General features: G+C 45.8%; 2 protein-coding genes across 7 annotated transcripts; one reads left to right on the top strand and one right to left on the bottom strand.

Annotated features, from left to right (window-relative positions):
- Positions 1 to 111: 111 nt before the first annotated feature.
- On the bottom strand, positions 112 to 27582 carry PLPP2 (phospholipid phosphatase 2). 6 transcript variants are annotated; one of them, XM_081077636.1, is made up of 7 exons: positions 27391 to 27554; positions 20093 to 20244; positions 19592 to 19866; positions 17045 to 17102; positions 16639 to 16815; positions 16236 to 16363; positions 112 to 2046 (listed from the first exon to the last, which is right to left on the bottom strand). In XM_081077636.1, exons 1-7 carry the CDS (start codon positions 27440 to 27442, stop codon positions 1992 to 1994), a joined length of 897 nt encoding a protein of 298 aa, XP_080933762.1. In that variant the 5' UTR covers positions 27443 to 27554; the 3' UTR covers positions 112 to 1991. The 6 variants fall into 6 exon arrangements, with proteins under 6 accessions (XP_080933762.1, XP_080933760.1, XP_080933763.1 ...); XM_081077634.1 differs by lacking the exon at positions 27391 to 27554 and having other exon boundaries at positions 20093 to 20473; XM_081077637.1 differs by lacking the exon at positions 112 to 2046 and having other exon boundaries at positions 14385 to 16363; positions 27391 to 27580.
- On the top strand, positions 4124 to 4655 carry LOC308509542 (large ribosomal subunit protein eL43-like). Its single transcript, XM_081077640.1, has one exon. The coding sequence runs from the start codon at positions 4144 to 4146 to the stop codon at positions 4522 to 4524; it is 381 nt and encodes a 126-aa protein (XP_080933766.1). The 5' UTR covers positions 4124 to 4143; the 3' UTR covers positions 4525 to 4655.

Below are 27582 nucleotides of genomic sequence, written 5' to 3'. Positions count from 1 at the left end.
TACACTTGAAAGATTCAAAAATTCATAATAGCATATGAACAGAAATAATGGTTTTATGCAAATTAGTTTCCCCAGAAAATTAGCAAGAAGTAAAAAAAATTTTTAATTAAAGTTTATTGGGGTGACAATGGTTACTAAAGTTACATAGGTTTCAGCTGTTCAATTCTGTATTACATCATCTATATATCACATTGTATGTTCACCACCCAGAGTCAGTTCTCTTCCATCACCATATATCTGATCCCCCTTACCCTCATCTACCTCCTCCCTCCCCGCTTACCCTCTGATAACCACTAAACGATTGTCTCTATCTAACAGTTTTTGTTTCTTTGTTTGTCTTGTTTCTTTATTGCTTTCAGTTGTATATCCCACATATCAGTGAAATCATATGATCCTCGACTTTTTCTGACTTATTTCACTCAGCATAATAATTTCAAGATCCATCCATGTTGTCACAAATGGCACTATTTCATATTTTCTTATTGCAGAATAGTATTCCATTGTGTATATATACCACATCTTCTTTATCCAATCCTCTATCAAAGGACACTTTGGTTGTTTTCACATCTTGGCCACCATAAATAAAGCTGCAATGAATATTGGAGCACACATGTCTATATGCTGAAAACTGTAAGACATTTTTCAAAGAAATTGAAGAAGACACAAAGAAATGGAAAGACATTCTGTGTTCATGGATTGGAAGAATCAACATCGTTAAAATGGCCATATTACCCAAAGCAAGATACAAATTTAATGTAATCCCCATCAAAATCCCAATGGCATTTTTTAAAGAAATAGAACAACAAAAAAAAATTCAGATTGGTATGGAACCACAAAAAACTCCGAATAGCCAAATCAATCCGAAGAAAAAAGAACAATGCTGACTTCACACTCCCTGTGAAGTGCTGGTATCACACTCCCAGGCTTCAGTTTGTACTACAGGGAAACAATAATCAAAACAATATGATATAGGCAGAAAAACAGACACACAGACCAATGGAATAGAATCAAGAATCCAGAGATAAACCCACATATATATGGATAGATCATTTTTGACAAAGAAGCCAAAAATGGAGAAAAGACAGCCTCTTCGATAAATGGTGCTGGGAGAATTGGAAAGCCACGTGCAAAAGAATGAAACTAGACTGCTCTCTGTCACCATGTACCAAAAGTAACTCAAAATTGATCAAAGATCTTTCTTTTTTTTAATTAAAATTTATTGGGTGACAATAGTTAGTAAAATTACATAGTTTCAGGTGTACAATTCTGTAATACATCACCTATATATCACATTTTGTGTTCACAATGTGATTTCAATAAATTGTACAGGAAAAATGAGACAGCTATATGGTAATAGGAAAAAGATTGCTGTCTCACAATATATTTGAAATAAATCCTAGCTAGATTAAATACTAAGTGTGGAAAGGAAAGCTCTAAAAGTTTCAGACTCAAATGTAGAGTTAGCATCCTTCCCCCCACTGATTTGTTAAACGATCTGTTACATCCTCAGTATATATAGTGTTAGTTTTCTATGCCGCCATAACAAATTACCACACACTTAATGGCTTAAAACAACACAAATGTATTATCTTACAGTTCTGTAGGTCAAAAGACCAGGATAATCATTGTAAGGTCAGCTGATTATCAAACTTAGTTCCCTCTTTTCATGTAAGAAATATATCATAGGCTCCAGGATCAGAATGTGGACATCTTTCAGGAGCCAATATTTTGCCTACCACATACATACATGAGTCTGTTTCTAGTCTCTTTATTTTGTTCCACTGATATTTGCCTACAGTGGAGGTCTGCAAAGCTTTTCTGTAAAAGGCCAGTGTATTAGTTCGCTAGGGCTGCCATAATACAGTAGTACGGACTGGGTGGCTTAAACAACAAAACTTTATTTTCTCATAGTTCTGGAGGCTGGAAGACAGAGCTCAAGATAACAACAGAGTTGGTTTCTTCTCAGGCGTCTCTCCTTGGCTTGGGGGTGGTCATCTTCTCCCTGAGTCCCCACGTGGTCTTCCCTCTGTGTCTGTGTCCCAATTTCTTCTTATAAAGACACCAGTTTTATTGGGTTAAGGTCCACCCTAATATCCTCATTTTAATTTGAAATGTTTAAAAATTAAAGACCTTAAACATTCACATTCTGAGTTACTGGGGATTAGGACTTCAACATAGGAATTTGGGGGGAATACAATTCAGCTTGTAACCATTATTTAGTAAATATTTTAGGTCTTGTGGGCTACAGTCTGTTGCAACTACTAAACTCTGCCATTATAGCACAAAAGCAGCCATAGGTAATACATAAATGAATGAGCATGGTTGTGGTACAGTAAAAGTTTATGGTCCAGTAAAAGCAGATGGCAAGTCAGATTTGGCCTATGGTCCATTGTTTGTCAATTCTTGGTCTACATTATGCTGATACATCATTGTGTTGTCATTATAGCACTACTGTGAGCCTTGACAAGTAATAGGTCAAAGCCCTTTGTATTGTTCTTCAAAATAGTCTCAGTTATTTTCACTCTTTTGGTCTTCCATGTAGATTTCAGACTTTGATTGCCGAGATCCACATGTACCATCCTTTATAATAATTGTTAGGATTATTATATCTGTTAGGATGTATCTCCATGTGGCAAGTACTGTGGCTTCACGAGCCAATAACTATGCTATCCCATTCCTTTTTTCCAAAAGATCAATACATATATATTTTGCTTATTGGTTGGCAATAAATTTATGGCACCTCCCCATTCCAGATTCAGCAGATTAACGTTAATTTCTTCATCAGTTCATTCAACACTTGACAAATATTTATTGAATGCCAACTCTGAGAAAGCTGCTATATGAGGCACAGAGGATATTCAGTATTTAAAACTAAGATTCTTTCTAGAGGATTCATTTTGGCAGGGGAACACAGGAAATAAATGATAGATGATGATGATGATGATGATGATGATGATAGAGACAGATGGATGGATGGATGGATGGATGGATAGCTAGATTTTTAGAAAGGTAACAAGTACTATGGGAAAAATTTAAAAAACATGGTAAAGGGGATTGGCAGTACCAGTGGGGTGGCTGCAATTTTAAATAGAGCATTGTCTCAGTTTCCTAGGCCTGCTGTAACAAACTACCACAGAGTATGGGCTTAAAGAACAAAAATATATTGTCTCACAGTTATGGAGGTTACAAGCCCAAAATCAAGGTGTTGATAGCATTGGTTCCTTCTGAGGGCTGTGAGGGAAGGATGAGTCATAGGCCTCTCTCCTTGACTAGTAGACCTGTCTCTATCTGTGCCTTTTCACATCATCTTCCCACTGTGTGTGTCTCTGTGTCCAAATTTCTCCTTGGGCAGGCACCAGAGTCCTGCTGAGGCAGATCCTGCTCTGTAGAGTCAGCCCCTGCACCACAACTCCTCTACTGTAGTCCCAACCAGTCCTCACAACCAATGAACCCAAGGGTCAATTTCTACCATTGATGTGCAAATAGCAACCAAGGCTCAACTACAAGGAGGGCACACACAACCCACACAAGGGACACACGTGGCTCAAGTGACCAGGAAGACTGCACCACTGAGCTCCACAGTACACCTACTACATAAGGCCACTCTACTAAGACCAGAAGACATAGCAGCCCTACCTAATACATAGAAACAAACACATGGAAGCCACCAAAATAGGGAGACAAAGAAACATGTCCCAAATAAAAGAACAAATTAAAGCTCCAGAAAGAGAACTAAACAGAATGGAGACAAGCAATCAACTAGATGCAGCGTTCCAAACACTGGTTATAAGGATGCTCAGTGATCTCAGGGAGAACTTCAACAAAGAGATAGGAAATATAAAAATGAAGATAGAAAACATGAAAAAGAACCTGTCAGAAATAAAGAATACAATAATGGAAATGAAAAATACATTACAGGGAATCAACAGTAGATTAGATGAAGCAAAGGATCGAACAAGTGATGTAGAAAATAAGATAGTAGGAAACACCCAATCAGAACAGCAAAAAGAAAAAAAGAATCCAAACAATTGAGGAGAGTTTAAGGGGCCTCTGGGAAAATATGAAGCATACAAGATTCACATTATAGGGGTACCAGAAGGAGAAGAGAGAGAACAAGGAATTAAAAACCTATTTGAAGAAATAATGACAGAAAACTCCCCTAACCTGGTGAAGAAAAAAGATATACAAGCCCAGGAAGCACAGAGAGCCCCAAACAAGATGAACCCAAACAGTTTTCTGGGTTCCGGCCTGGTTTTCAGTGACATGGCTAAATACACGAAGAAGGTTGGAATCATTGGTAAATACAGGACTTGTTATGGTGCCTCCTTCAGGAAAATGAAGAAAGTTGAAATCAGCCAGCATGCCAAGTACACTTGCTCCTTCTGTGGCAAAAACAAGATGAAGGGACAAGCTGTAGGGATCTGGCACTGTGGTTCTTGCGTGAAAACAGTTGCCAGTGATGCCTGGAGCTACAACACCACTTCTGCCATCACAGTAGAGTCTGCCATCAGAAGACTGAAGTAACTGAATGACCAGTAGATGCTCCACAATTGAAATATTGCTAGCCTACAATAAATGGGTTAATTTATGTAACAAAATTAGTTTGTTAACTTTATTAATTAGATGTTCGGGTTTGCATTGCATTGATTTTGCTTTCTCATAAAAGACTTGAAAAATAAAATCCTTCTAATTTTTCAGTAGCCAGGTGATATATGACATAAGAGTATAAGCTTTACAGATTAGGTATGTGTCTTAGCTTTTTTATAAGTTTGGGGTTTTTTGGCCAGTTCAACTTTTTTGAGATACATTGGTTCAAATTTTGCAAACTCATTTTGTAAATCACAGTTAATATTTTTTAATGTTTCTAAAGATAGGATGACATATGCTTCCTCTTAACTTTTCATGTTTTCTTTGACCATTGTATCAGCATTTTCAGAAATCAGTGTGAAACAATTAGAATTTCAGAACAAATTTTGCAAAAATCTACACTCTTCATTTTTCAGTTTGTGCACAAGGATTCGCAGGATTGAATTATTCAAGTTGCTATAGATGGTCACACTAATAAAAGAAGTTCCTTCGAGATAAAATTTAAAAATGAATCCAAAGAGGCCAACATCAAGATACATCATAACTAAAATGCCAAAGGTTAAAGACAAAGAGAGAATCTTAAAAGCAGCAAGAGAAAAGCAGTTAGTTCCTTACAAGGGAGCCCCCATAAGACTGTCAGCTGATTTCTCAACAGAACCTTTGCAGGCCAGAAGGGGTTGGTACAAAATATTCCAAGTGATGAAAAGTAACGACTTACAACCGAGATCACTTTACCCAGTAAAGCTATCATTTAGACTCGAAGAACAGATAAAGAGCTTCTCAGACAAGAAAAAACTAAAGGAGTTCATCACCACCAAACCAGTATTACAAGGAATCTTAGAGGGACTTAAGACCAAAAAAATAAATAAATAAGTAATATGCATAATAAAATGGCAATAACTACATACCTGTAAATAATTACTTTTAATGCAAGTGGATTAAATGTTCCAATCAAAAGAAGGGGGGGGCTGAATGGATAAGAAAAGAAGACCTTTACATATGCTGCCTACAAGAGATGTACTTCAGATTGAAAGACACACAAGACTGAAAGTAAAGGGATGGAAAAAGATATTTCATGAAAATGGAAACAAACAAAAGCTGGAGTAGCAATATTTATACCAGACAAAATAGACTTTAGAGCAAAGACTAAAACAAGAAACAAAGAAGGACCTAGTAATTCCACTTCTGGGTATTATCCAAACAAACCCAAAATGCTACTTCGAGAACACCCATATGCTCATTGCAGCATTATTTACAAAGGCCAAGATTTGAAGGCAGCCTGGGTGTCCCTGAATGGATGAATGGGTAAAGAAGAGGTGGTACAAATATACAATGGAATATTACTCAGCCATGAAAAAGAAGGAAATCTTGCCATCTGCAACATGGATGGACCTAGAGGGTACTGTGCTGAGTGTAGTAAGTCAGACAGAGAAAGACAAATGTCATATGATTTCACTTATAAGTGGAATCTAAAGAACAAAGTAAACAAATGAAACAAACAAACTCACAGATACAGAGAGCATTTTGATGGTTGCCGGGTGTGAGGGGGATTGGGGTGGGTTAAAAGGGGAAGGGGTTAAGAAGTACAAATTGGTTGTTACACAGCAGTCTTGGGGATGTAGGGTATAGCATAAGGAATATAGTCAATAATATAGTCAATAATATTGAACATATAACAATAACTATATGTCATGTCAGATGGGTACTAGATCAATCGGGGTGATAGATGGGAGGGGACTAGGGGGCAGGGTGAAAAGGTGAAGGGATTAAGAAATACAAATTGGTAGTTACAAAATAGTCATGGGGATGTAAAGCATAGGGAATATAACCAATATTATAATCAATAATATGGCAAAATAATATGGTATAATGCCAGGTGATACTAGTCAGGGGGATCACTTCCTAAATTATAATAATGTCTAACCACTATACTATACACTTGAAATGAATATAAAATAATATTGAATGTCAATTCTAATTGAAAATTGTAAAAGGGGGAAGATGGATAATATTGCGATAGCGTGGTACAGTGTCAGATGGTTGCTGGACTTGTCACGGTGATCACTTCTTTAGCATAGGGAATAAAATCAATAATGTAATAATTCTGTATAGTGCTAGGTGAGTGCTGTTGAATAACTATGATGTACACCTGAAACTAACACAATATTGTATGTTATCTATATTTCAATAAAAATCTTCTTTTAAAAAGAAGTGAGGAGGGAGAGGAGGGGGGATTGACTAGGAGCAGGATCTCAGCCTTGTCAGAAAGTGAAGACATGGGATGAAAAGAGTGAATTGTGAACCTAGTCTGACAAATATGGACATTGACAGAGAATGAGGGAGGTGGCCAGATGGTCATGGGAAGAGATGGAAAATGTAGGGTTGGGGATGCTGAGCTGCTGCCAGGCCATGGTTACTGATTATGTGCATGGCCTATGACTTTGGGATCCCTTGGGGTAGCCTTGGCTGAATAGTCACTGTTTTCCAAGATCTTCTATATATGTTTTTAATTCCCCCAAAGCCTGAAGTTCCCACACCTGGCCAGCCCTCTAAACCTGAGAGTGATCCCAGCCTTGGACAGTACACCTTATGCCATGGCAATGCTGACAGACTCTACCCCAACTGTTTGAACAGGTCTATTTACCACAGCTGTGCGGTGGGTTTCGCTGTTCCAGCAAAGCTGCCAGAGGAACTTGGTGTTCAGCTCCTCCTGAAAGTGCTGCACCTGGAATGGAATCTCCAAACCTCCTTCAGCCTCAGCCCCCAGGCAAGAGCCTGGGATCCTACCACAGACTGCCTCCCCAGCTCTCCCTGGAGGTAGCACTCTGTCTCCTGCAGGCTTCTGGATGGCCTTTCATACCCAAGCTTTAGACTCTCAGACTTGGGTTACTTTTGGTCTGGTCCTACTGGGCTGCCTTTCACAAGAAAAATTAATCTTTAGTTTGCACCCAACTGACCCCAGGTATGGTAACCTACAGAGGCTCTCTAAGCACACTGATAGTTCAAAATCTGCCCTGGAAAAAAAAGGGAGTTAAGAGGTGAGGGTGGCTTAAGGCATGCGTAAGAGCAAGGTGAGAAGGCAGTTACTTCAGGGTGTACCAAGCCCTCCCCAGGTTTCACCTACAAACTCTATGTTCCGGTGGGAAGCTACAAGGGCACAGATGACTGCACCTGGCCCATGGCCCTGAGTCTGACACATTCTTCATTGGCTGAGAAGCCTTTGGAGAGAGAAGAGATTTTCCTGGTGACTCCACTCTGGTGTTACTCCCAAGACACACACTACATGGCAGCAGAGAACAAGATTTCTGGTGAACTCCACTCTGGTGTTACACTGAAGATGCACACTAGATTGCGTAAGAGAAGAATGATTGCTAGTGACCAGCTCTCAGGTGTTATTCCAAAGTGCACACTAGATTGCAGCAGAGAATAGCTTGTCCTGGTAACCTGGACTCTGGTGTTATACGCAAGATGCACACTAGATAGCAGCAGAGAATAACTTTTCTCGCAGACTACCACTCGTATTATTTCCAAGATGCATGTTAGATGACAGCTGAGAAGAGCATTTCCTGATGACCTGCACTCAGGTATTATTCCCAAATTGCACACAAGATGGAAGAAAAGAATAACATTTCCTGGTGATCTCCATTCTGTTATTACTCCAAAATGCACAAAAGAGAGCAGGAGAATAGCTTTTCCTGGTGATTCCACTCTGGAGTTATTCCCAAGAAGTACACTAGATGGCAACAGAGAGTAGATTTTAATTGGTGAGCACAACTCCAGTCCAGTGTTATTCTGAAGACACACACTAGGTGGCAGCAAAGCAGTGTTTCCTAGTGTCCTGCTCTCAGGTGGTCATCCAAAGATGCACACTTTCGGAGAGCAAAGAATAATTTTTCTGCTGATCACCATTCTGGTGTTACACCCCATATACATACTAGATGGCAGCACAAAATAGCTTTTCTAACTGAGTCCACCCTGGGATTATTCCCAAGATGCACCTGAGAAGGCAGCAAAGCATGGCTTTTCCAGGTGGACCTGCACACAGGTATTAGTATCAACTGGAACATAAGATGGCAGTAGAAAGAGTGCTTCCTGGTAAACTTTTCTCAGTTGTTATTCCTAAGAAACATACCAGATAACAGCAGAAAAAGATTACTTTTCCAAGTAATCTCAACTCCAGTGTTATTCCCAAAATGCTCACTACATGGGAGCAGAGAAATCCATTTCCTGGTGGCTTCCCTCACGTTATTCCCAAGATACAAACAAAATGCAAGAGAGATTGCTTTTCCTGGTAACGTGCACTCAGGTATTTTTCCTAAGATGCACACTAGATGACAGCAGAGTAAAAATCTTCTTTGTGACCTCCACTCCATTGTTGTTCCTAAAATGTACAAGATAGCAGCAGAAAATAGCATTTCCTGCTGACCTCCGCTGAGGTGTTATTCTCAAGAAACACACTAGATGGCAGCAGAGAAGAGTGTTTACTCTGAGCAGCATTCAGGTGTTGTTCCCAAGACGCATATTAGATGGCAGCGAGGAGTGTTTCCTGGTGACCTACACTCAGATGTTATTCCCAAGATACCCACTAGATGACAGAGAATAACCTTTCCTGGTGACCTCCACTCTAGTGTTATGCCAAAAAACACAAGATAGCAACAGAGAATACCTTTTCTTGGTGAACTCCTCTCTCCTGTTATTCCTGAGATGTGCACACATGGCAACAAAAGAATGTTTCCTTGTGACTTGCCCTCAGGGTTATTCCAAAAATGCACACTGATTGACAGCAGAGAATATTTTGCTGGTAACCTCCACTGTTTTCCCAAGATGCACATTAGATGGCAGCAGTGTTTCCTCGTGACATCCATTCTGATGTTATTCCTAAGATGCACAAGAGATGGCATCAGAGACTAGCTTTTCCTTCTGACCTCCACTCAGGTGTTATTCTCATTATGCATACTAGGTGTTAGCAAAAAAGTGTTTACTGGTGACCTGCCCTCAGGGGTTATTCCCAAGATGCCTACTAGATGATAGCAGGCAATAAACTTTCCTGATGAATTCCTCTGCCGTTATTCTTAATATACTCACTAAATGGCAGTGGAGAAGAGTGTCATGGTGACCACACTCAGCACTCAGGGAACAGCACTCAGGTGTTGTTCCCCAGATTCACACTAGACGACAACAGAGAATATCATTCCTGGTTACTTTCACTCAGGTGCAATTCCCAAGAGGCACACTAAATTACCTCGGAGAATAACTTTTCCTGCTGACCACTCTGTTGTTCTTCTCAATATGCACACCAGATGGCAGGGGAGAAGAATGTTTGATCACCTATCCTCAGGTGTTAGTCCCATCACACACATTAAATGGCAACAAAGAATATCTTTTCCTGGTGACTAGCACACAAGTGTTATCCCCAAGATGCTCACTAGATGATAGCAGGCAATAATCCTTCCTGGTGAACTCCTCTCTGCTGTTATTCTCATTACGCACACTAAATGGCAGCAGAGAATAATGTCTCCTGGTGACCTACACTCAGGTGTTCCCAAGAATCAGACTAAATGGCAGCAGAGAACAACTTTTTCTAATGACCGCCTCTCTGGTATTACTCCCAAGACTGGCATGAGATATCACCAGAAAATGCCTTTTCCTTGAGACCTCCACTTTGGTGTAATTCCCAAAATGCACAGTAGATGGCAGAGAGAACAACTTTTTCTAGTGACGTTCACAAGAGTGTTCCAAAGATGCACACAAGATGATTTGAGTGAATCCCTTTGCTGGTGACCTGCACTCTTGTGTCATTCCCAAAGCATACTAGATGGTAACTGGAATAATTTATATTCAGTGATCTGCACTCAGGTGTTATTCCCAAGATACCCACTAGATGACTGCAGAGAATAACTTCCTGGTGACCACCACTCTGGTGTTATTCTCCGTATGCACTCTACAGGGCAGCAGAGTGGAGTATTTCCTGGTGACCTGCACTCAGGTGTTATTTCCAAGATGCACACAGAAGGCAGCAAACAATAACTTTCTGCTGAGCTCCACTCTGGTCTTATTCCCAAGGTGAACACTAGATAATAGCGGAAAATAGCCTTTCTTGGTGACTCCCCTTTGGTGTTATTCCCAAGACGCACACTACCTGACAGCAGAGAAGAGTGTTTCCTGGTGACCTGCTCTCAACTGTTATTCCCAAGATGCCATGACATGAGAGCAGAGAAGCGCCTTTTTTGGTGACTGCCCTTAGGTATTATTCCCAAGAGACACACTAGATGGCAGGAGAGAATAGATTTTCCTGGTGGTCTGCACTCAGGTGTCATTCCCAAATGCATGTTCGATGACTGCAGAAAATAAGTTGTCCTTGTGACCTCCACTCCACTGTTATTCCCAAGATGCACAAGATAGCAAAGATTAGCATTTACTGCTGATCTGCCCTCAAGTGTTACTCCCAGGATGGACCCTAGATGACAGAAGACGATAACTTTTCCTGGTGACCTCCAATCCAGTGTTATTCCCAAGATGCTCACGACATGGGACAGAAAAGTGCATTCCTTGGTGACCTCCCTCACATGTTATTCTCAAGATATACCCTAGATGGTAGCAGAGAATGCTTTTCTTGATGACCTGCACTCAGATGATTTTCCCCCGATGCACACCAGATGACAGCAAAGAATAGCTTTGTTTTGTGACCCCCACTGTGGTGTTATTCCCAAGATGGGAACTAGATGTTCCTGCTGACCTCCACTCAGGTGTTTTTCTCAAGATTCACATTCAATGGCAGTAAAGAAAAGTGTTTCCTGGTGCTCTTTACTCTGGTGTTATTTCCCAGACTCATACTAGATGGCTGCAGAGAATACCTTTTTCTGGTGACCTCCACTCTGTTGTTATGATGGCCACTAGATACCATCAGAGAGTAACTTTTCCTGGTGACTTTCACCCTGGTGTAATTCCCAAAATGCACACTAGATGGCAACATCAAATGTTTTTTGGTGACTTTCAATCTGATGTTATTCCAAGATGCATACTAGACAGCAGCAGAGAATAGCTTTTCCTGGTGACCTCCATTCTGGTATCAGTCCCAAGAAATACACTAGATTGCAACAGAGAGGAAGTCTTCTTGACTTCTACTCAGGTGTTATTCTCAAGATGCTCACTAGATAGCAGCAGAGAAGAGGGTTTCCTGGAGACTTCCACTCAGGTGTTATTCCCATGAGGCATACTGGCTAACAGAAAAGAGTTTTTCCTGGTGAGCTGCACTCAGGTGTTATAGTCAAGATTCACACTGGAGGGCCGGCCCGGTGGCTCAGGCGGTTAGAGCTCCGTGCTCCTAACTCCGAAGGCTCCCGGTTCGATTCCCACATGGGCCAGTGGGCTCTCACCCACAAGGTTGCCGGTTAACTCCTCGAGTCCCGCAAGGGATGGTGGGCTGCGGCCCCTGCAACTAAGGTTGAACATGGCGCCTTGAGCTGAGCTGCCGCTGAGCTCCCAGATGGCTCAGTTGGTGGGAGCGCAACCTCTCAACCACAAGGTTGTCGGTTCAACTCCTGCAAGGGATGGTGGGCCGCGCCCCCTGCAACTAGCAATGGCAACTGGACCTGGAGCTGAGCTGCGCCCTCCACAACTAAGACTGAAAGGACAAGAACTTGACTTGGAAGAAGTCCTGGAAAGTACACACTGTTCCCCAATAAAGCCCTATTCCCCTTCCTCAATAAAATCTTTAGGAAAAAAAAGATTCACACTGGATGACAGCAGAGAATAACCTTTCATGGTGACCTCCATTTTGGTGTTATTTTCAAGTCGCTCACTAGACGGCAGTAGAGAAGAGTGTTTCTTAGGGATTTCACTCTGGTGTCATTTTCAAAGTGCACGCTAGATGACAGCAGAGATGAGATTCCTGATGACTTGTACTCAGGTGTTATTCACAAGAATGTTCATCATATGGCAGCATGTGAGGTCTTTTTAGTGACTTACCGTCTGGTGTTATCACTAAGATGCCCACTTGATGACTGCAGAAAATATTAATAGCGCTTCCTGCTCTCCACTCAAGTTTTATTCCCAAGACACCCATTAGATGACAGCAAAGAATAGCTTTTCTTGGTTACCTGCATACAGGTGTTATTCTCAACACACATACTATCATGTTTCCCCAAAAATAAGACCTAACCGGAAAAAAAGCCCTAGCATGATTTTTCAGGATGACATCCCCTGAACATAAGCCCTCGTGTATCTTTTGGAGCAAAAATTAATGTAAGACCCGGTCTTATTTTCAAGGAAACACAGTAAATGAGAGCAGAGATGAGCATTACCAGGTGACCTGCACTCAGAGATTCCCAAAATGCACACAAGATGGCAGTGAGTGTGTTTCCTTGTTCCGCATTAAAATGACAATCCAGACTCTTGATACTAAGCTCACTTTGAGATAAATCCAGTTTTCGGCCCTTCACATGCCTCATCTCACCTACTACTCCCATTCTCCACATAAGACAGAGAAAATTATCTCCATTTCACTGGTATTTAAACGGAAGACTGATTCTAACACAGTTCTGAGTCCAGAACCAAGGCCAAAATGGGCCAAGATGGGCTAGTAGAGCTTGCACACATGGGGTTCTGGACAACAGAGTGATCCAAATAGTCCTTGCAGTACTGGCTTTGATCTTGGTTATTCTATCTGAAGAAAATCTGCACATAGTCTAATGGTCCAGCTTGTCATTCACTCACGTAGACTGGTTTTGGGGTGGGACCAGGGCAGGCAGCTGGGGAGGGCGCAGGTGGCCTTGCCCTTCAAAGGAGCACAACCAGCACCAGATCCCTTTGACGACACCCCCACTTTAATGCCCTTCCTGTCCTCTGGCATTTTAAAATCTGTTCTTCCTCAGCCAAGAGCACAGATCTGCTTCTGCCAGTGTTCCCTTTCCCTGAGCTCACAATGGATGAGAGCTTCTTGGCTGCTCAGAATGGAGTCTGGGGTGACACCTTCCCTATGGAGGGGTGCGTGAGCCTCAGACAGGCGCAGAGCTGGCTTCTGTCTCCTCCAAGCACTAGCTGTGTGACTTCAGACAAAGACATGGGAAGTCAGTCTCCTCACCTGTCAGGTGGGGATAACAGCTCCCTCTCAGGATGGCTGTGAGATCAGTGAGGTGATGCAGGTCAGCTCCTGCCCCACAGGAGATGGGGCCCTCACTCCCCCTCCCTCTTCCCTTCTCAGTCCTTTCTCTACCTCCATGGGCTGGAAGGATCTATGAGCAAATAGAAGGACTATTAGCAAATAGTGTCCTGGTGGCAGAATGAGCTCTCCTGTTGGTGTCCACACAGCCAGTCCCCTGAGTGCTGACTCTGGCATCTGTGCCAGCTTCGTCCACAGGGCAGTGCTCACCACAGCCCCTCCCTGGTCTTCAAACCCTGCTCATCTCCAAACTCATGGTCCACGCCTCAGCTCAGGCCAGAGCGCCTCTCACTAGTGTTCTCACCGGTCTCCCTGCTTCCCATCCCTCCCTCATCCAGTTCAACCTCCACAGTGACAAGCTTGATCTTTCTAAATTAGGGATCTAATCCGGCCACTTCCTGTGCACAACTATCAACAGCTCCCCCACCCGCACCCCCAGGCTAAAGAATAAAGTCTCTATTATCAACAGTGTTGAGAATCTTTATCAAGCTGTCTTCCCTCCTGGTCTCATTTCCTATCATACCACTCTGATTCAGTCACTGGGTACCCCAGCTGTCAGCATTAACCTGTCTGGTTGTATGGTTAGTGAGGGCTTAGCAGACAGAGGTGCTGCAATGAGACTAAGCCTGAATCCGGGGACCTGAATAAAATATAGACTTTAGTGAATAAAAATAATCCATCAATATTTGTTCACTAATTATAACAGTTCTGGAGGAGAAATTAAGAGTAAAATAAGAGAAACCTATTGTATCAAAATGGAAACCTACAGGAAATGAGTGATCTAGTAAAATTAAACATTAAGAAAATGGACCCTAACATAAGGAAAATACAAACAGATCAATTAGTCATCCAGGACCTCTTCCTCCTGCGGTTTCTCTCATTGTTCTGGGGTTTCCTCTCCCAGAACAGGGAACAGGGACAGAACTGTTCAGCAGCTCCCCTAAGATCTGATCCCACCCAGTGTCCTCATGTCCCCCAGCTGCACCCCCACCCAGTGTACAGAGAAAGTCTCAGGGATTATTGACTCTTATGTGTCATCTAGAACTTTTTTGATTGCAAAGAACTGGACATACTAAAGTAAAATATGTAATTTTTAAATAATCTTTCTTCCTGGCAACTGTAAACTCTCATAAAAATTTTCTACAGGTTTAAATGTTTGTAATGTCCACAAACCCATGGAAAGACATGGATGAACCTTACGTGTATATTGGTATCTGGTATGAAAAGGCTGCATGCTGTATGACCCCATTTATATGACATTCTGGAAAAGGCAAAACTACAGACAGTAAATCACAGGGTGGGGGTTGGAATGTTCCACAAGATACTTCAGTGACAGGTATCTGCCACTATGCATTTATAAAAACTCAAGATTGTTACAGGCAAAAGAATCAATCATAATCTATTCAAATTAAGTTTTTAGGATGTGGGAATGTCATAGGATGGAATACAGAATGTCCCCAAGAATGGAACTGTATTAGAAATATAAGAAGAAAACTCACTGTAGTGATGGGGCAAAAGATGTTGACCTACATAACTTAGGAAATGAACAGGATCTCTTGACCCGAGCAAAATACACTGACGTACACAATGGACTCTGTTTGATGAAGGTTTTCCCCTTGGGTTTAATAGCTCACAGTCCTGAACCCACTCTTTCTGGAATCTGGAATCCAGCAATGAATTAAGTGCATGGCAAGTAGTGTGAGCCAGGTTGCTTATGGTTGGAGTGAGAAGTTAGAGAGAAGCAAGGGGAAGTGATAGAGCATCCATGTGATAATGGCTCAGGCTGGAGACAAAGGTATAAATTCATCTTAAGCTTAATGTGGAAATAGGCAGTTCCACACCAAAACCTTAAGATTAGTGTGTACACACAGGTTGAAATACATGTGTATATTTCCTTGCATTGTCGGCTGGGCACATTTAGCTCCCAATTGCAAGTTTTTTAACACCATTCTGTACTTTGAAGAAATGGCTGATTAAAGGCTTGGCTCTTACTTTCATTTGTCTTGCGGACTTCCCCAGCTGCTCAAATACCTAAGCTCAGCTGAGGGTCTTAACCTGACAAGGGAAGGTCTTGCCCCCCAACTCTGTGGCAGAACAGTCCTCAGAATGGCCACAAGGAAGAGGCTCTGATAACATTTGTCAAGCAAATGCCCTATTTTACTAAAATACATTACATTTTACAAAAACAGCATTTATCCAGATCTCTTGGTCCCTTCCCTAACCAACAAAAGGGGGAGGTACTGAGAGACCTATGAGGACAATGCTCCCCTTCCAAACACTAGGGCTGTCCTGGGCACCCCCAGAACCCCTGGGCCAGTGCACAGGAGGTAGGGTAGTGGACCCCCGCGGGTGGGAACTAGCCCAGAGCCCTCGTCACCATCCCAGGTGAGGGCCCTGCCAGCACCACGGCCGTGCCGACCCACAGCCCGAGGGCCCAGACAGGCCCTTGCCTGGGAGGCTCCAGCCTCAGGAGTTGGCCACTGGGTACCCATAGTGGTTGTGTTCAGCCTCGCCCAAGGTCAGCGTCAGAGACAGGCTGGGCTTCCGTTCCAGCTCCTCCTCCTCCAGGCAACGCTGCGGGGGCCGGGTCTTAAAGAAGTCGGAGATATAACGAACCTGGGAGATGAGAGGAAGGCAAAAGTTGGCTTGGCAGGGGTGGGGGCAGAATCCAGGAGTGGAGAAGAATGGGGCTCTGGGAAGGGAGTGGGGGAGGGGTGAGAGGTGGTGGAACCTAAGAGGGGATGGGTAGTGTGGGGTGGGGTGGGGGTAGGGGACAATGAGAAAAGCAGAAACTGGGAAGGGAACAGTGGGCTCTTAGGGGGAAGATGGGGGTGGAGAGGACTGGGGACCTGGAAAAGGGAGAAAGGGGGCAAGCGGGCCCGGAAGCTCACAGTGAGGACGGCCACCAGCGCCCCCTGCAGGAGGCCCACAAGGACGTCACTCCAGTGGTGTTTGTAGTCAGACACGCGGGTGTAGCCCACGTAGAGGGCAAAGGCCACCAGGAAGAACTGCACCGTGGGCCGCAGGAGCCGTGCCCACTTCCAGCAGAGCCGTGCCTGCACATAGAGCTGGGGGCCAGAGGGCGGCCATTAGCCCAGGAGCCTGTGGCGCTCACCCCACACCCACTGCACAGATGGCAGCCCTGAGACCAAGAGCCTCCAGTGTGTGAACAAAGGACCTAGCCCCACCCATCAGCAATTCCACCCAAATTTTACAGATGCAAAAACTGAGGCCCAGGGAAGGTGGGTGAGTTGGCCACAGTTCCATATCAAGCAAGTCATGGAAAAATCGACTCACCGCCAAGAATATCATGCAGTACATCCCAAAGGAGGAGTGTCCGGAGTAGAAAGATAATCTAAGAAAGGACGGGCAGTGTACATCAGGAGACCGCGGGGCAGAGACCCGGCGGCTCACGCAGCATGCCTTTACATGCCTGGTCCTGCTCCCCCCCCAACCCCCCAACCCCCCCTCACCCACGCAGCACTTCCCACAGTATGAGCGAGAATTTCATGTGGAAACACGGCTGATGTCAGACATAACGGGAGTCCCAAAAGGAGAGGAGAGAAAGAGAGAGTAGGGGGCAGATAGAATATCTGAAAATATAATGGCTGAAAAATCCCCAAATATGATGAAAAACATTAATCTACATGCCCAAGCTCAGTGAACTCCAAGTAGGATAAACTCAAAGACATCCACACAGAGACACATTATAATCAAACTACCAAAAGTCAGGGACTTTCTTGAGAGCATCAGAGAGAAGGGACACATTGTGTACAAGGGACACAATAAGATTAGCAGCTGATTTCTTATCAGAAACCATGCCAGCCAGAAAGCACTGGATTACATATTCAAAGAACTGAAACAGAAAAACCTGTCAACCAAGAATTCTGTCTGGCGAAATTATCCTCTAAAACTGAAGGAGAAATTAAGACATTGACAGATAAACAAAGACCCAGAGAGTTCCACGCTTATACACTGGCCCTACAAGAAACAGTGAAGGGAGTCTTCTGAGGAGAAGTAAAGGATACTAGATGGTAACTCAAATCCACACTAACACATAAAAAAACACCAGTAAAGGTAATTACCAAATAAAATGTCAGTATTGATATATTTTTGGTTTATAATTCGTTTTTTCCTCTACGATTAAAAAATAAACAACTGCATACACGCTGACAATGTTAACTAGACTTATTTCACAATATATATCCATAAACTCTTTGCATAGTAAATACGCACTTAACAGAAAGGCAGTAATAGAGGAAATGAAAAACAAAGCAAAAACAAATATATATATATATATATATATATATATGTGTGTGTGTATATATATATAAAAGATATATTTATATATAAATATATTGATATATAAATGTTATATATATTTATATATAAATATAAATAATGTATTTATATATTATATATATTTATTTATATATGTATAATATATATAAAATGTAGAAAACAAATAACAAAGTTACAGAAGTCCTTCCTTATCAGTAATTACATTGAATGAAATGTATTAAACTTTCTAAAAGGCAGAGGCTGGAGAATGGATTTTTAAAAAATTGATGTGCATTAGGGACTCTCTTTAAATTCTTTTAAAAAACTGATGTGCATTAGGGACTCTCTTTAAATTCTTTTAAAAAATTGATGTGCATTAGGGACTCTCTTTAAATTCTTTTAAAAAATTGATGTGCATTAGGGACTCTCTTTAAACTCTCTGACTTTTAATAGATTAAAAGTACAAGAATGGAAAAAATATTCCATACAAACAGAAACCAAAAGACATCCAGAGCACCTATACTACTACCGTGTTTCCCCGAAAATGAGACCTAGCCGGACAATTAGCTCTAATGCGTCTTTTGGAGCAAAAATTAATGAGACCTGGTCTTATTTTACTATAGTATAAGACCGGGTCTTATATAAGATCTGGTCTTATATAAATTTTTGCTCGAAAAGACACATTAAAGCTGATGGTATGGCTAGGTCTTATTTTCAGGGAAACACGGATGGTATCAGGCAAAACAGACATGAAGACAATAAATATTAGGAGGGAGAAAGGACATTAAATAGTGATAAAAGGGTCAATCCTTCAAGAACATATAACAACTACAAAGATATATACACCTAACAATGGAGTCCCAGAGTACATGAAGGAAAAAATTACAGAAACTACAACATGGGTGAACATTGAAATGCTGAAAAAGCCAGGCAAGCAAGATCACCCAGTGTGTGATTCCATGTATGTGAAACGTCCAGAACAGGCACATCCCCAGACAGGACGTGGGTTCTTGGTTGGCAGGGGCTGGGGAGAGAGACAGCTGACCGACACAGAATCTGTTTCATGTGATGAAAATATGGTGGGTTAAGATGGTGGAGATGGCTGCACAACACTGAATTTACTAAAAATCAATGAGTTGTACATATATTAAACGGTTAAGTTAGCAAATTTTATTTCAATTTTGTAAAAAAGGAAATAAGGAAGTCAATTAAATGAAAAGTTTATCAGTAGAGGTGCTAAGAAGACAGATCAAAAGCATGAGGATGGGGCCTGAAATTTAGGGGAGGTAGGTCACTGCTCCCCACGCCTATTGTTCTGTTCAGCCCAACATGTCCCCCCCGCCTCCCTGTTGGTGGACTCAGGCCCATTGGCACCTGCTGGTCTGCTCCTGGCCTGTGCTCAACCCACGGAGGTGCCTCGACCCCGGCTCCATCCGGCAACTCATCCTGCTACATCCAGCTGCTGACAGCCCTTCCCCGGCCTGCACTGTCCCCTGCAAGTGGGAGTGTCTGTGGGTTGGCCCCCAGCAGCGCCCAGAGTGAGCACTGCTGTCCAGCACCCACCTGGACTCGGTCACATTGGCAGGGCTGCCCCTGCACACCTCCTCCTGCACATAGACGGAGCAGTTGACGCGGCTCCAGTCGGGGTCACACACCGCCAGGAAGTTGGGTCGCAGACGGCCGATCATGTACTTGCCCAGGTCTGTCAGGGACTGGCTCACCGCGGCCCCAAACAGGAAGGTCCCCAGCACCTTGTAGATGGCTGCCACATAGTTGTTGAAGTCGGAGCCGGAATAGAGACGGGCTGTGTACACCAGGTAGGCCTCCCCCACCGACACCTGCAAAGGGAGCCACTAAGGAGCCTCTCGCTGGGGCCCAACAGCAACTGTGTGGTCTCCACCAGGCACGTGCTCGGGGACTCAGTCCTCCCACTGAAAGGTGTTTAGGGTTCCTGGCTTCCCTGAGGCTGCTGGGGAATGGGGAACTCCAAAGGGGGCCCTCTTCCCCACAAATACCACTGGAGGCAGACCTTGACCCCCGCCCTCCAAGCCCCTCCCGCCTTACAAGGATGACGGTGGCAGTGATGGTGACACCAGCCATGAGCCCATGGGTGATGGTGTCTGGACGGTAGGGGTACCGGATGGAGTCATCGCTACAGTAGAACCCTCGCTTGTACGGGGCATTGACGAGCGTCAGGATGGCGAAAGGCAGAGAGGCTGGGGTTGGGGGAAAGAAGCTGATTAGCCGCGTGGCTCTCCTCCAGCACCAGCCAGAGCCACACAGGCCAGCCTTTGTCTGGTACTTGCCCACCCACCTCGGCCTCCCTTCTGGTTCCCTCACCTCCATGCCAACCACACAGCTAGAAGGAGCTTTCCTCGTGGCAAGTGAGACACTGCTGACACCATTAAAACCCGCTTGGTGTTCCCCAATATCCTCAGACGAACAACAAAGTCCTCCTCAGGCCCATGGTCCAACCCCCACCCCGCCCCTTCCACTCACTCACTTCCCTCCCACCTCCTTTCTGCTCCTTGAACAAACCCAGAAAGCACCCACCCTATGCCCTACTCTCTACCCAAAACATTTTTGACTAACTTCCCTCCAGGCTCAGCTCCATCTACCCACCCGTTATCACTTTGAAAGTCCCACCCGTTATCACTCTGGTACAAGGACATTTCCGTTTTACCTCCTGGTCCTTGGGTGTAATTATGCAATCAATCACTGACGAGTCCCCTGACTGAGTCCCCAAACTCATCTGTGAGCACCTAAGTGGGGGGCCAAGTTCCCTGGAGCCCAGGCAGATGTTCAATGAGCACCTGTTAAAAGAAGGGAGAGCTCCCTGCTCCTCGTTCCAGGGCTTGCCAGAGATCAGGAACACACCGGGGGCAGAGCTGAGATGCCTATATTTACGTTTGTCCCTGAGCCGGCCACACAGTGACCGAGACACACCCAGCCCAGAGCTCTGTCCAAAGACACATTCAAGAGCCACAGTCATGACCAAATCATGAAAAGCTAGGTCGCCCGGGCACTGAGCTGAGCCAAAGGCATTTGGACAGAGAACTCCCTGCTCTATGGGAGGGTGCCTTTTGCCTGGGGCAGGGCACATGACAAGTGCAAAAGGGTGTGGTTCTTCTCAGGGCTGAATTCCAGAGGAGGGGAACGGCAGAGAAACTCCTCCCAAAAGGACAAATTCAAGGGTCCCAGAGACCCTTCAGTGACGGTATTGAGCACCTTAGATGTTGAGTCTGGAGAAAGACTCAGTGAAGAAAACAGAACTCTCCTCACGGGGCTGCAAGGGGTTGGAAATACAGAATAAGTAAATGATCGCTGGAGTCCGGGACGTGGCTACAGCTTTCAATAGGGGCTGTCATGTAGGCCACATAGAGAAGGTGGTTTGAGGGAGGTGAGAAGTTCCAGGGAGGTCTGGGGAAGACAGCCAGGCAGAGGGAACAGGCAGTGCAAGAGTGGAAGATGCTGGCACCTCATGTTCCGTAGCCTTTGAGAGCTAGGCACACATTTCTCCGCCAACACTCCTCGTCCCCCTGTTCGTTGTGAAGCACTTTATTTTTTCATTTCTGGCAGGGTTAGCATTTTAAAGATGTTTTACTGACTCCTGGTTTCTAACAAGAAATCGGCCATTCCTATTTGTATTTTCCAGAGTGTAACCCGTCTGTTTTCGCTGATTTCCTCTTGTCGGGATACCAGCCTTTGAGTGTGATGTGCCACTGGCCTCCGCACCGGGGCCTCTTGGGCCCCAGGCTGGTGCCTTGCACTGAGCTGGGCCATCTTGGCCATGACTTCTCGCTCCTCTGGGTCTCCAGTGACACAGGGGAGCATGGGTATTGTCCCACAGATTTCTGTGCTTTCAGATGGTTCCTTTTGACCTGTTCTCGAGGTCACTGGTCCTCTGTTCCGTGTTGCAGATGCCATGTGGGCTGTCCTTAGGTGTTCCACTGTCCCCCTTCTGTTCCCGTGCCCACCCTTCCTCTGCATTCGTCCACAGCCCTTACCACACCCTGTGCTGAGCTGTAAGGACCCATGGAGGTGGTGGGTGCCCAAGTGTCCCATGGGTGTCCGCAGGTCGCTGCTGGGCTGTGGCTTTGCCTTGCTGTCCAGCAGAGGCCACTGCTGCCCCACTGCCCAGCCGTTTCCCTGATCTTGGCCAAGCCGCCTCTGGAGTGAAGTCCCCCGAAATGCCACCCCCGCCAGCAGTGGTCAGGGAAGGGGGGGTCGGGCCGCACTCTCCATGAAGCCAGTGCCTGTAGGAGTAAGGCGCTCACAGTCCGGGAGCAGCTGTTGTCCCGGTGACCTCAGGCTGCGGGACTGTCACTCTATTCATAGGTCACTTTTCATTCAGCGAGCACTGATTGGGTGGGTGCCTGCTGTGTGCGGTCCGTGTCTTCCTGGGGCGGGGGGCTGGGGACGACATAGGACAAGCTGATGAGCAGACACACAAACTGAGATGCTGCCCGAGCTTAGAGCTGGCAGGTTCGGGGTAAGGCAGGGGATGGCACTGCAGGAGGGGTCGTCTGTGTGAGGCGGAGGGTTCCCAGGATGCCGACCGGGAAGGTTGTCCTGTCCCTGGCTTGGGTCGTGGGGCACTTGGGGACTGGGAAGTCCTAGTACTGTGTGCAGGCCTCATTTGACTGATGCTGGCTTCTGCCTGATGGTGAGCCCAGGGACCTACCCCCACCGTGTTCCATTCAACCCTCCACTGGTGCTTCCTAACAAGACAGGGCCACCCAGCCACCCAGAGGACTCCCAGTGTGGCCTCGGAGACAAAAGCCAATAGGAAGGTAGGAGTGGTGGCCGCTCAGGTGGCACCTTTTTGCCACGTCCCAGACTTCTTCCTTCATCTTCACAGCACTCCTTTCGGGAAAACCTGGAGTCCATCAGGTTGAGCTGAGACAACAAGGTGATGAGAACTGACACCCTTATGGGCTGAGCGTCACTGTTTGGGGGTCACCACCAGGCACGAAGGAGCTGGGCAGGTCTCTAGGGTACATGGGTGAGACCCCGGTACCCTCAGTCCCCTTCCAGCCTTGCCATCTGCAGGTGAGGGAGAAGCCATCCAGGCCTGACTCCCAGCCCAGACTCTGTCTCCCTAGCAGGCCTTCCTGGCCTCAGATTCTCCCAGTAAAGGGCCAGGTGTGGAAGCTTCTCTGGGAGACCCCAGCTGGCAGGTGTGGAAGCCCGGACCCCAATCCTAGCCCTACTCCTTGCTGCCCTGCTAGGTTTTAATCCTGACCCTGCCCGAGTCTTTTAAGCACAGAGTGAGGTCAGTGGGATAGGCTGAAGCCACACCATCTCCAGCCCCATGCCCTCCTTCCAGCCAGTCTTCCTGCTCCTCAGGGAACAGGCCAGGTTCCTTCCCACACACAGCCTCTGCCTGCAGGAGCCTGGGCCTGCCGTTCGCCAGAATTGGACCTCAAATCTCTCTCTTATGGCAAAACCTCTGTAGATGACAGCTTTTAAAGCCTTAAAGTTAATAAACTCACCTTCTCTTGGGCATCCTAACTATCAGATTCCCTTTGTCCTTTTGTGAATGAAAAGGACATGCCCTTGGGGTGCTCATTCAAAAACATGGGATCAACATAGACCCCCCAGCACACTAGAGTCAACAACTGGACCCTGTGGCTCGGGGATACCCCTCCCCCTTTGCCTTAGAACCATTGAGGCTGCTGCCCTTTTGGTTAAAGCCACAGAGAAGGTGTCGGGGATCCCATCTAACCATGGTTGTCACTCACATATCACAAGCTTTCCTGTTTTCTCATCACACCCAGCATCTTTCAGTCCCCTACTTCCTATGAAATGCATCTGCATTTATAACCCTTTCACGTTGTAGTAACCTTACTCCAGCTGCTTTTCTTCCTTCTTAGACTGAGGAAGGCCCTCAGGACTGCTGACACTCACAGGTCACGTCCTGACTCCTCGTGACGATTTGCAGGAGACTCCTCTAGGTAAAGCTGATCTTTCTTAGTTTACAGACGGTCCACACTTAACAAAATGAAAACGTAAGTAATGAGCTGCTTATTCTGTTGTATCTCCGTCTGAAGTCAACGAGGCAGCGCCTTTGCCTCTGGCCCCTTCAGCACAGCAGGCTGGATGATACGCCCTCACTGGAGCTCACATTTTAGCCAAGGGGAAAACTATCAGCATTTATACTGACAGGAGATATGCCTTTGGAGCAGTTCATGACTTCATATATGGAAACTTTTCATGTATGGAACACTGTGCTTTCCTTCCCTCCAATGGAGATCAAATTACTAATGGTCCCCATGTTCAGGGATATTGGACACTATGGTTTTCTCTGATGCTTTAGCTGTTATTAAGATTCTAGGACATTCTAACCTTGACCCCTGGAAGCTAAAGGAAATCACTTTGCAGATATTTCTGCTAAGAAGGCATCAGCAGCCGTCACATCTCTGTCATGGTTCAAAGAGAGGCTTCTCGAGTTGGTAACTTAGAAAAACTAGCCAGAGAAGCCCAACAACCAGCTTCTGAAGAAGATAGAAAAGACTGGATATCCAACAATTACTGGTTTGGTAATGAGAATAAGCTCTGGTTCGGACCAAATAACAACCCAATCCTACCAGACACTCTAAAATTCCCACTCCTGACTACCTTATGTGCACCGGTCCCCTGACAAAATGGTAGCATTCATGGACCAATATGGTGGGGAGATATTAACAAGGATAAAAACAGTGCCCACCTTACGTGTCCCACCTGTCGAAAGTATAACCCAGGGAAGCCTGTTCACACTGCCCCTGGACAATTTAAATTGCTGAATGGGCCTTTTGAGGTCTGGCAAATAGATTTCATAAAGTTCCCCCATCTCATGGTTACAAATACGTTTTTTGTCATGATGTGTATGTATTCTCACTGGACTGAAGCTTTGCCTCGTAGACAAGCTAATGCAGCTACAGTGGCTAAAGTCCTGTTAGAGAAGATTATTCCCGCTTGGTGAACTCCTGTCCAAGACCACAGTGACTGAGCAACCCATTTCACTGGTCAGGTGCTAAAGCAAGTCTGTGCTATTTGGCCAGTTCCACAACATTTTCACTGTGCTTTACCATCCTCAATCTTCAGCATTGGTTGAATTAAGACCCAATTTGAAAAATCTGTAGAAACTTCAAATACCTTGGCCAAAAGGTATTTGGCCATTACCATTAGTAATTGGTATTTGGCCTTACCATTAGTCCTTTTAGACCTTAGGTCTACCCCTTTTGGGACTCAAGCTTTCACCTTTTGAGATAATTATAGGACGCCCCATGTGTGGTTCCTGATCCTCTCGATTCACAGTGGGTAAAAGGAGACATACTTCAATATTGGAGAGGCTTAATTGCTTCTATTGACAATAATCATGCTTTGGTGGAACATTTTCACAGTGCACTCCAGGGAAATGAAAAACTCACAATCTACACTGCAACCTGGAGATTTTGTTTACTGGAAAGACACCTCAAAAAGGATTCCCTCCAGCCTCGCTGGCAGGGCCTTTACCAGGTACCCTTGACTAACCCCTGTGCTGCTAAACTGCAGGGAGTAACTCTTGGATATACTTGTCACCTAAAGAAGGCGACACCTGACTGGAACTGCGGACTGTCTGATGGTCTGAAACCACAGCTGTCAAAAATTAAAACAGGTGGCCGCTGAAGGAAATAATTGTCACACGACTGAACCACCGTGCACAGCTCTTCTTACCACTGATTCTTACTTCACCTTTCTCTTTTCCTTGGAAGGAACTTGCCATTATACACATTTCTGAAGCTATTGTGGAAGGGGGGAACATTTCTGGTTGTTGAATCTGTCATCAAGAACTTTGAAGTATCAAAGATAATAATGGTCTTTGTTTATCCCAGGCTTGAACTCCTGGGATAAACCTGTCATGTAGAGTAGGTTATATTGTTCTAATCCTGTTTTAAATTCTTATTGTTATTAAGCTCTGCACCTGTTGTCTGTTAACCCTGGACATGAGCTGTTCCCCATCCATGCACTTTCCTTCTAATGTGAGAGATGACACCCAGAAGTCCTTCCTGACATCGAGGGATAAAAAGAGTGAAGACAGAAGACCTGACCGTTGATCAGCGGTACTTTTGGAGAAAGATCTTCATCAAAAGGTGGCAATGACAAAGATGAACTGGGACTTTAAGGAAACTAGTCAGGCTGGGAGGTGTGTGGACAGAGCTGGGCTCGTCGAACTCTAGGTCCCAACACACTTTTCCTAACACTCTATGGCTCTAACTTCTTGTCTCCCTGATACATATATATACACACACATACACATGTCCACCATCTTGACATAGGGCAGAATGAGCACGCGCTCCTCAGGTCTGCACATACTCATGCTGCTGCAGTACTTTTTCGTTTTCCAGAATAAACCCTTTTGGTGATGGACTACCTAGCCGATGTTACTGTTCAGTCGACAGCAGAAAAAGGGTTATTTGCGTATCACTTAGTTGCTGGCACACAGTAAGTGCCTCACAAATACTAAATAACATAGGTGCTCAGGATATGGTACCAGGGGATTTCTTCCTGCTGCCACCTGACCCACCCCAAAAGAGGTCTCACCTGGGACACAGAAAGAGCACTTGGTCTCTGCCGTCCATCAGGACTGACCCCCCCCCCATCCCTCAGTCCCCTCAGTCCCCGTCGGTCCCCGTCACAGCAGCAAGAACCAAATGGGGAAGGATATTGGCCCGGAGTGCCCCTCCCCCCCCCACCGGCCGCCGGGGAAAGAATTCCGGGGCCATTGTCCTCACATCCCCCGTGCAAACACTCAGCCTTTGTTCCCAGAACCCAGGGGGAGGGGCGGGGAGGGGGCCTTGGGCTGCCCCCTCCCCCAGCCTGGCCCGCAAAGCTGCCCAACAGGTTCGGTCGCGCCGCCCGGTGGCCCGGCTAACCCGCAGCCTGGGGCCCAGCTGTCTCTACGTGTCTCCCGGGACCGCGAGGGTTCGAATCCCACCGACGCGCAGTGCGTCCGGGGCCTGAGGCGTGGAGGTTGTCCCGGCGGGGCCCCGCGGCCGCACCCCTACCCAGCCCGCCCTGCTGGGCCCGGCCCGCGTGATTCACTGCCCGGGCCCGCGCGGCGGGCGGGGGACGCGTGCGGCCCCGGCGGCGACTTCCTGCTACTACGGGCGTGGTTGCCAACCCCGGCGCCGTTCGCGACCCACTCTTGAACCCCGCGCAGGTGGGGGACACTGAGGCTGGGAGGGCGCCGAGTGTCCTTCCCCGAGTTCCCCCACTTCGAGGGGACCCCCGACGGGTGGAGGAGCTGCAGGCCACCATCCCAGCGCCCTACAACCGGGGCCGGGGAGGGCACGGCCTGGGAAGGAGTCCCCCCACACCCAAGTCCCCGCGGCTCTTACCAACCAGCACGCACAGCACGTCGAGCAGCACGAAGACCCACCTCCGCTCCATGCCGCCCCCGCCCCGGGCAGCTCCCACGATCCCCGACGCCCGTCCCAGCGCGTCTAGTCGCGCCCCTGCCTGGCCGCGGGGTCACAGGGCCACAAAGCCTGGCCCTCCAGGGCAGGGAAGGGGAAGAGAAGGCAGGGCAG

Source organism: Rhinolophus hipposideros (assembly GCF_964194185.1).
Source record: "Rhinolophus hipposideros genome assembly, chromosome: 16".
Lineage (NCBI taxonomy): Eukaryota > Metazoa > Chordata > Mammalia > Chiroptera > Rhinolophidae > Rhinolophus > Rhinolophus hipposideros.
This window is presented reverse-complemented; position numbering and strand designations above follow the sequence as displayed.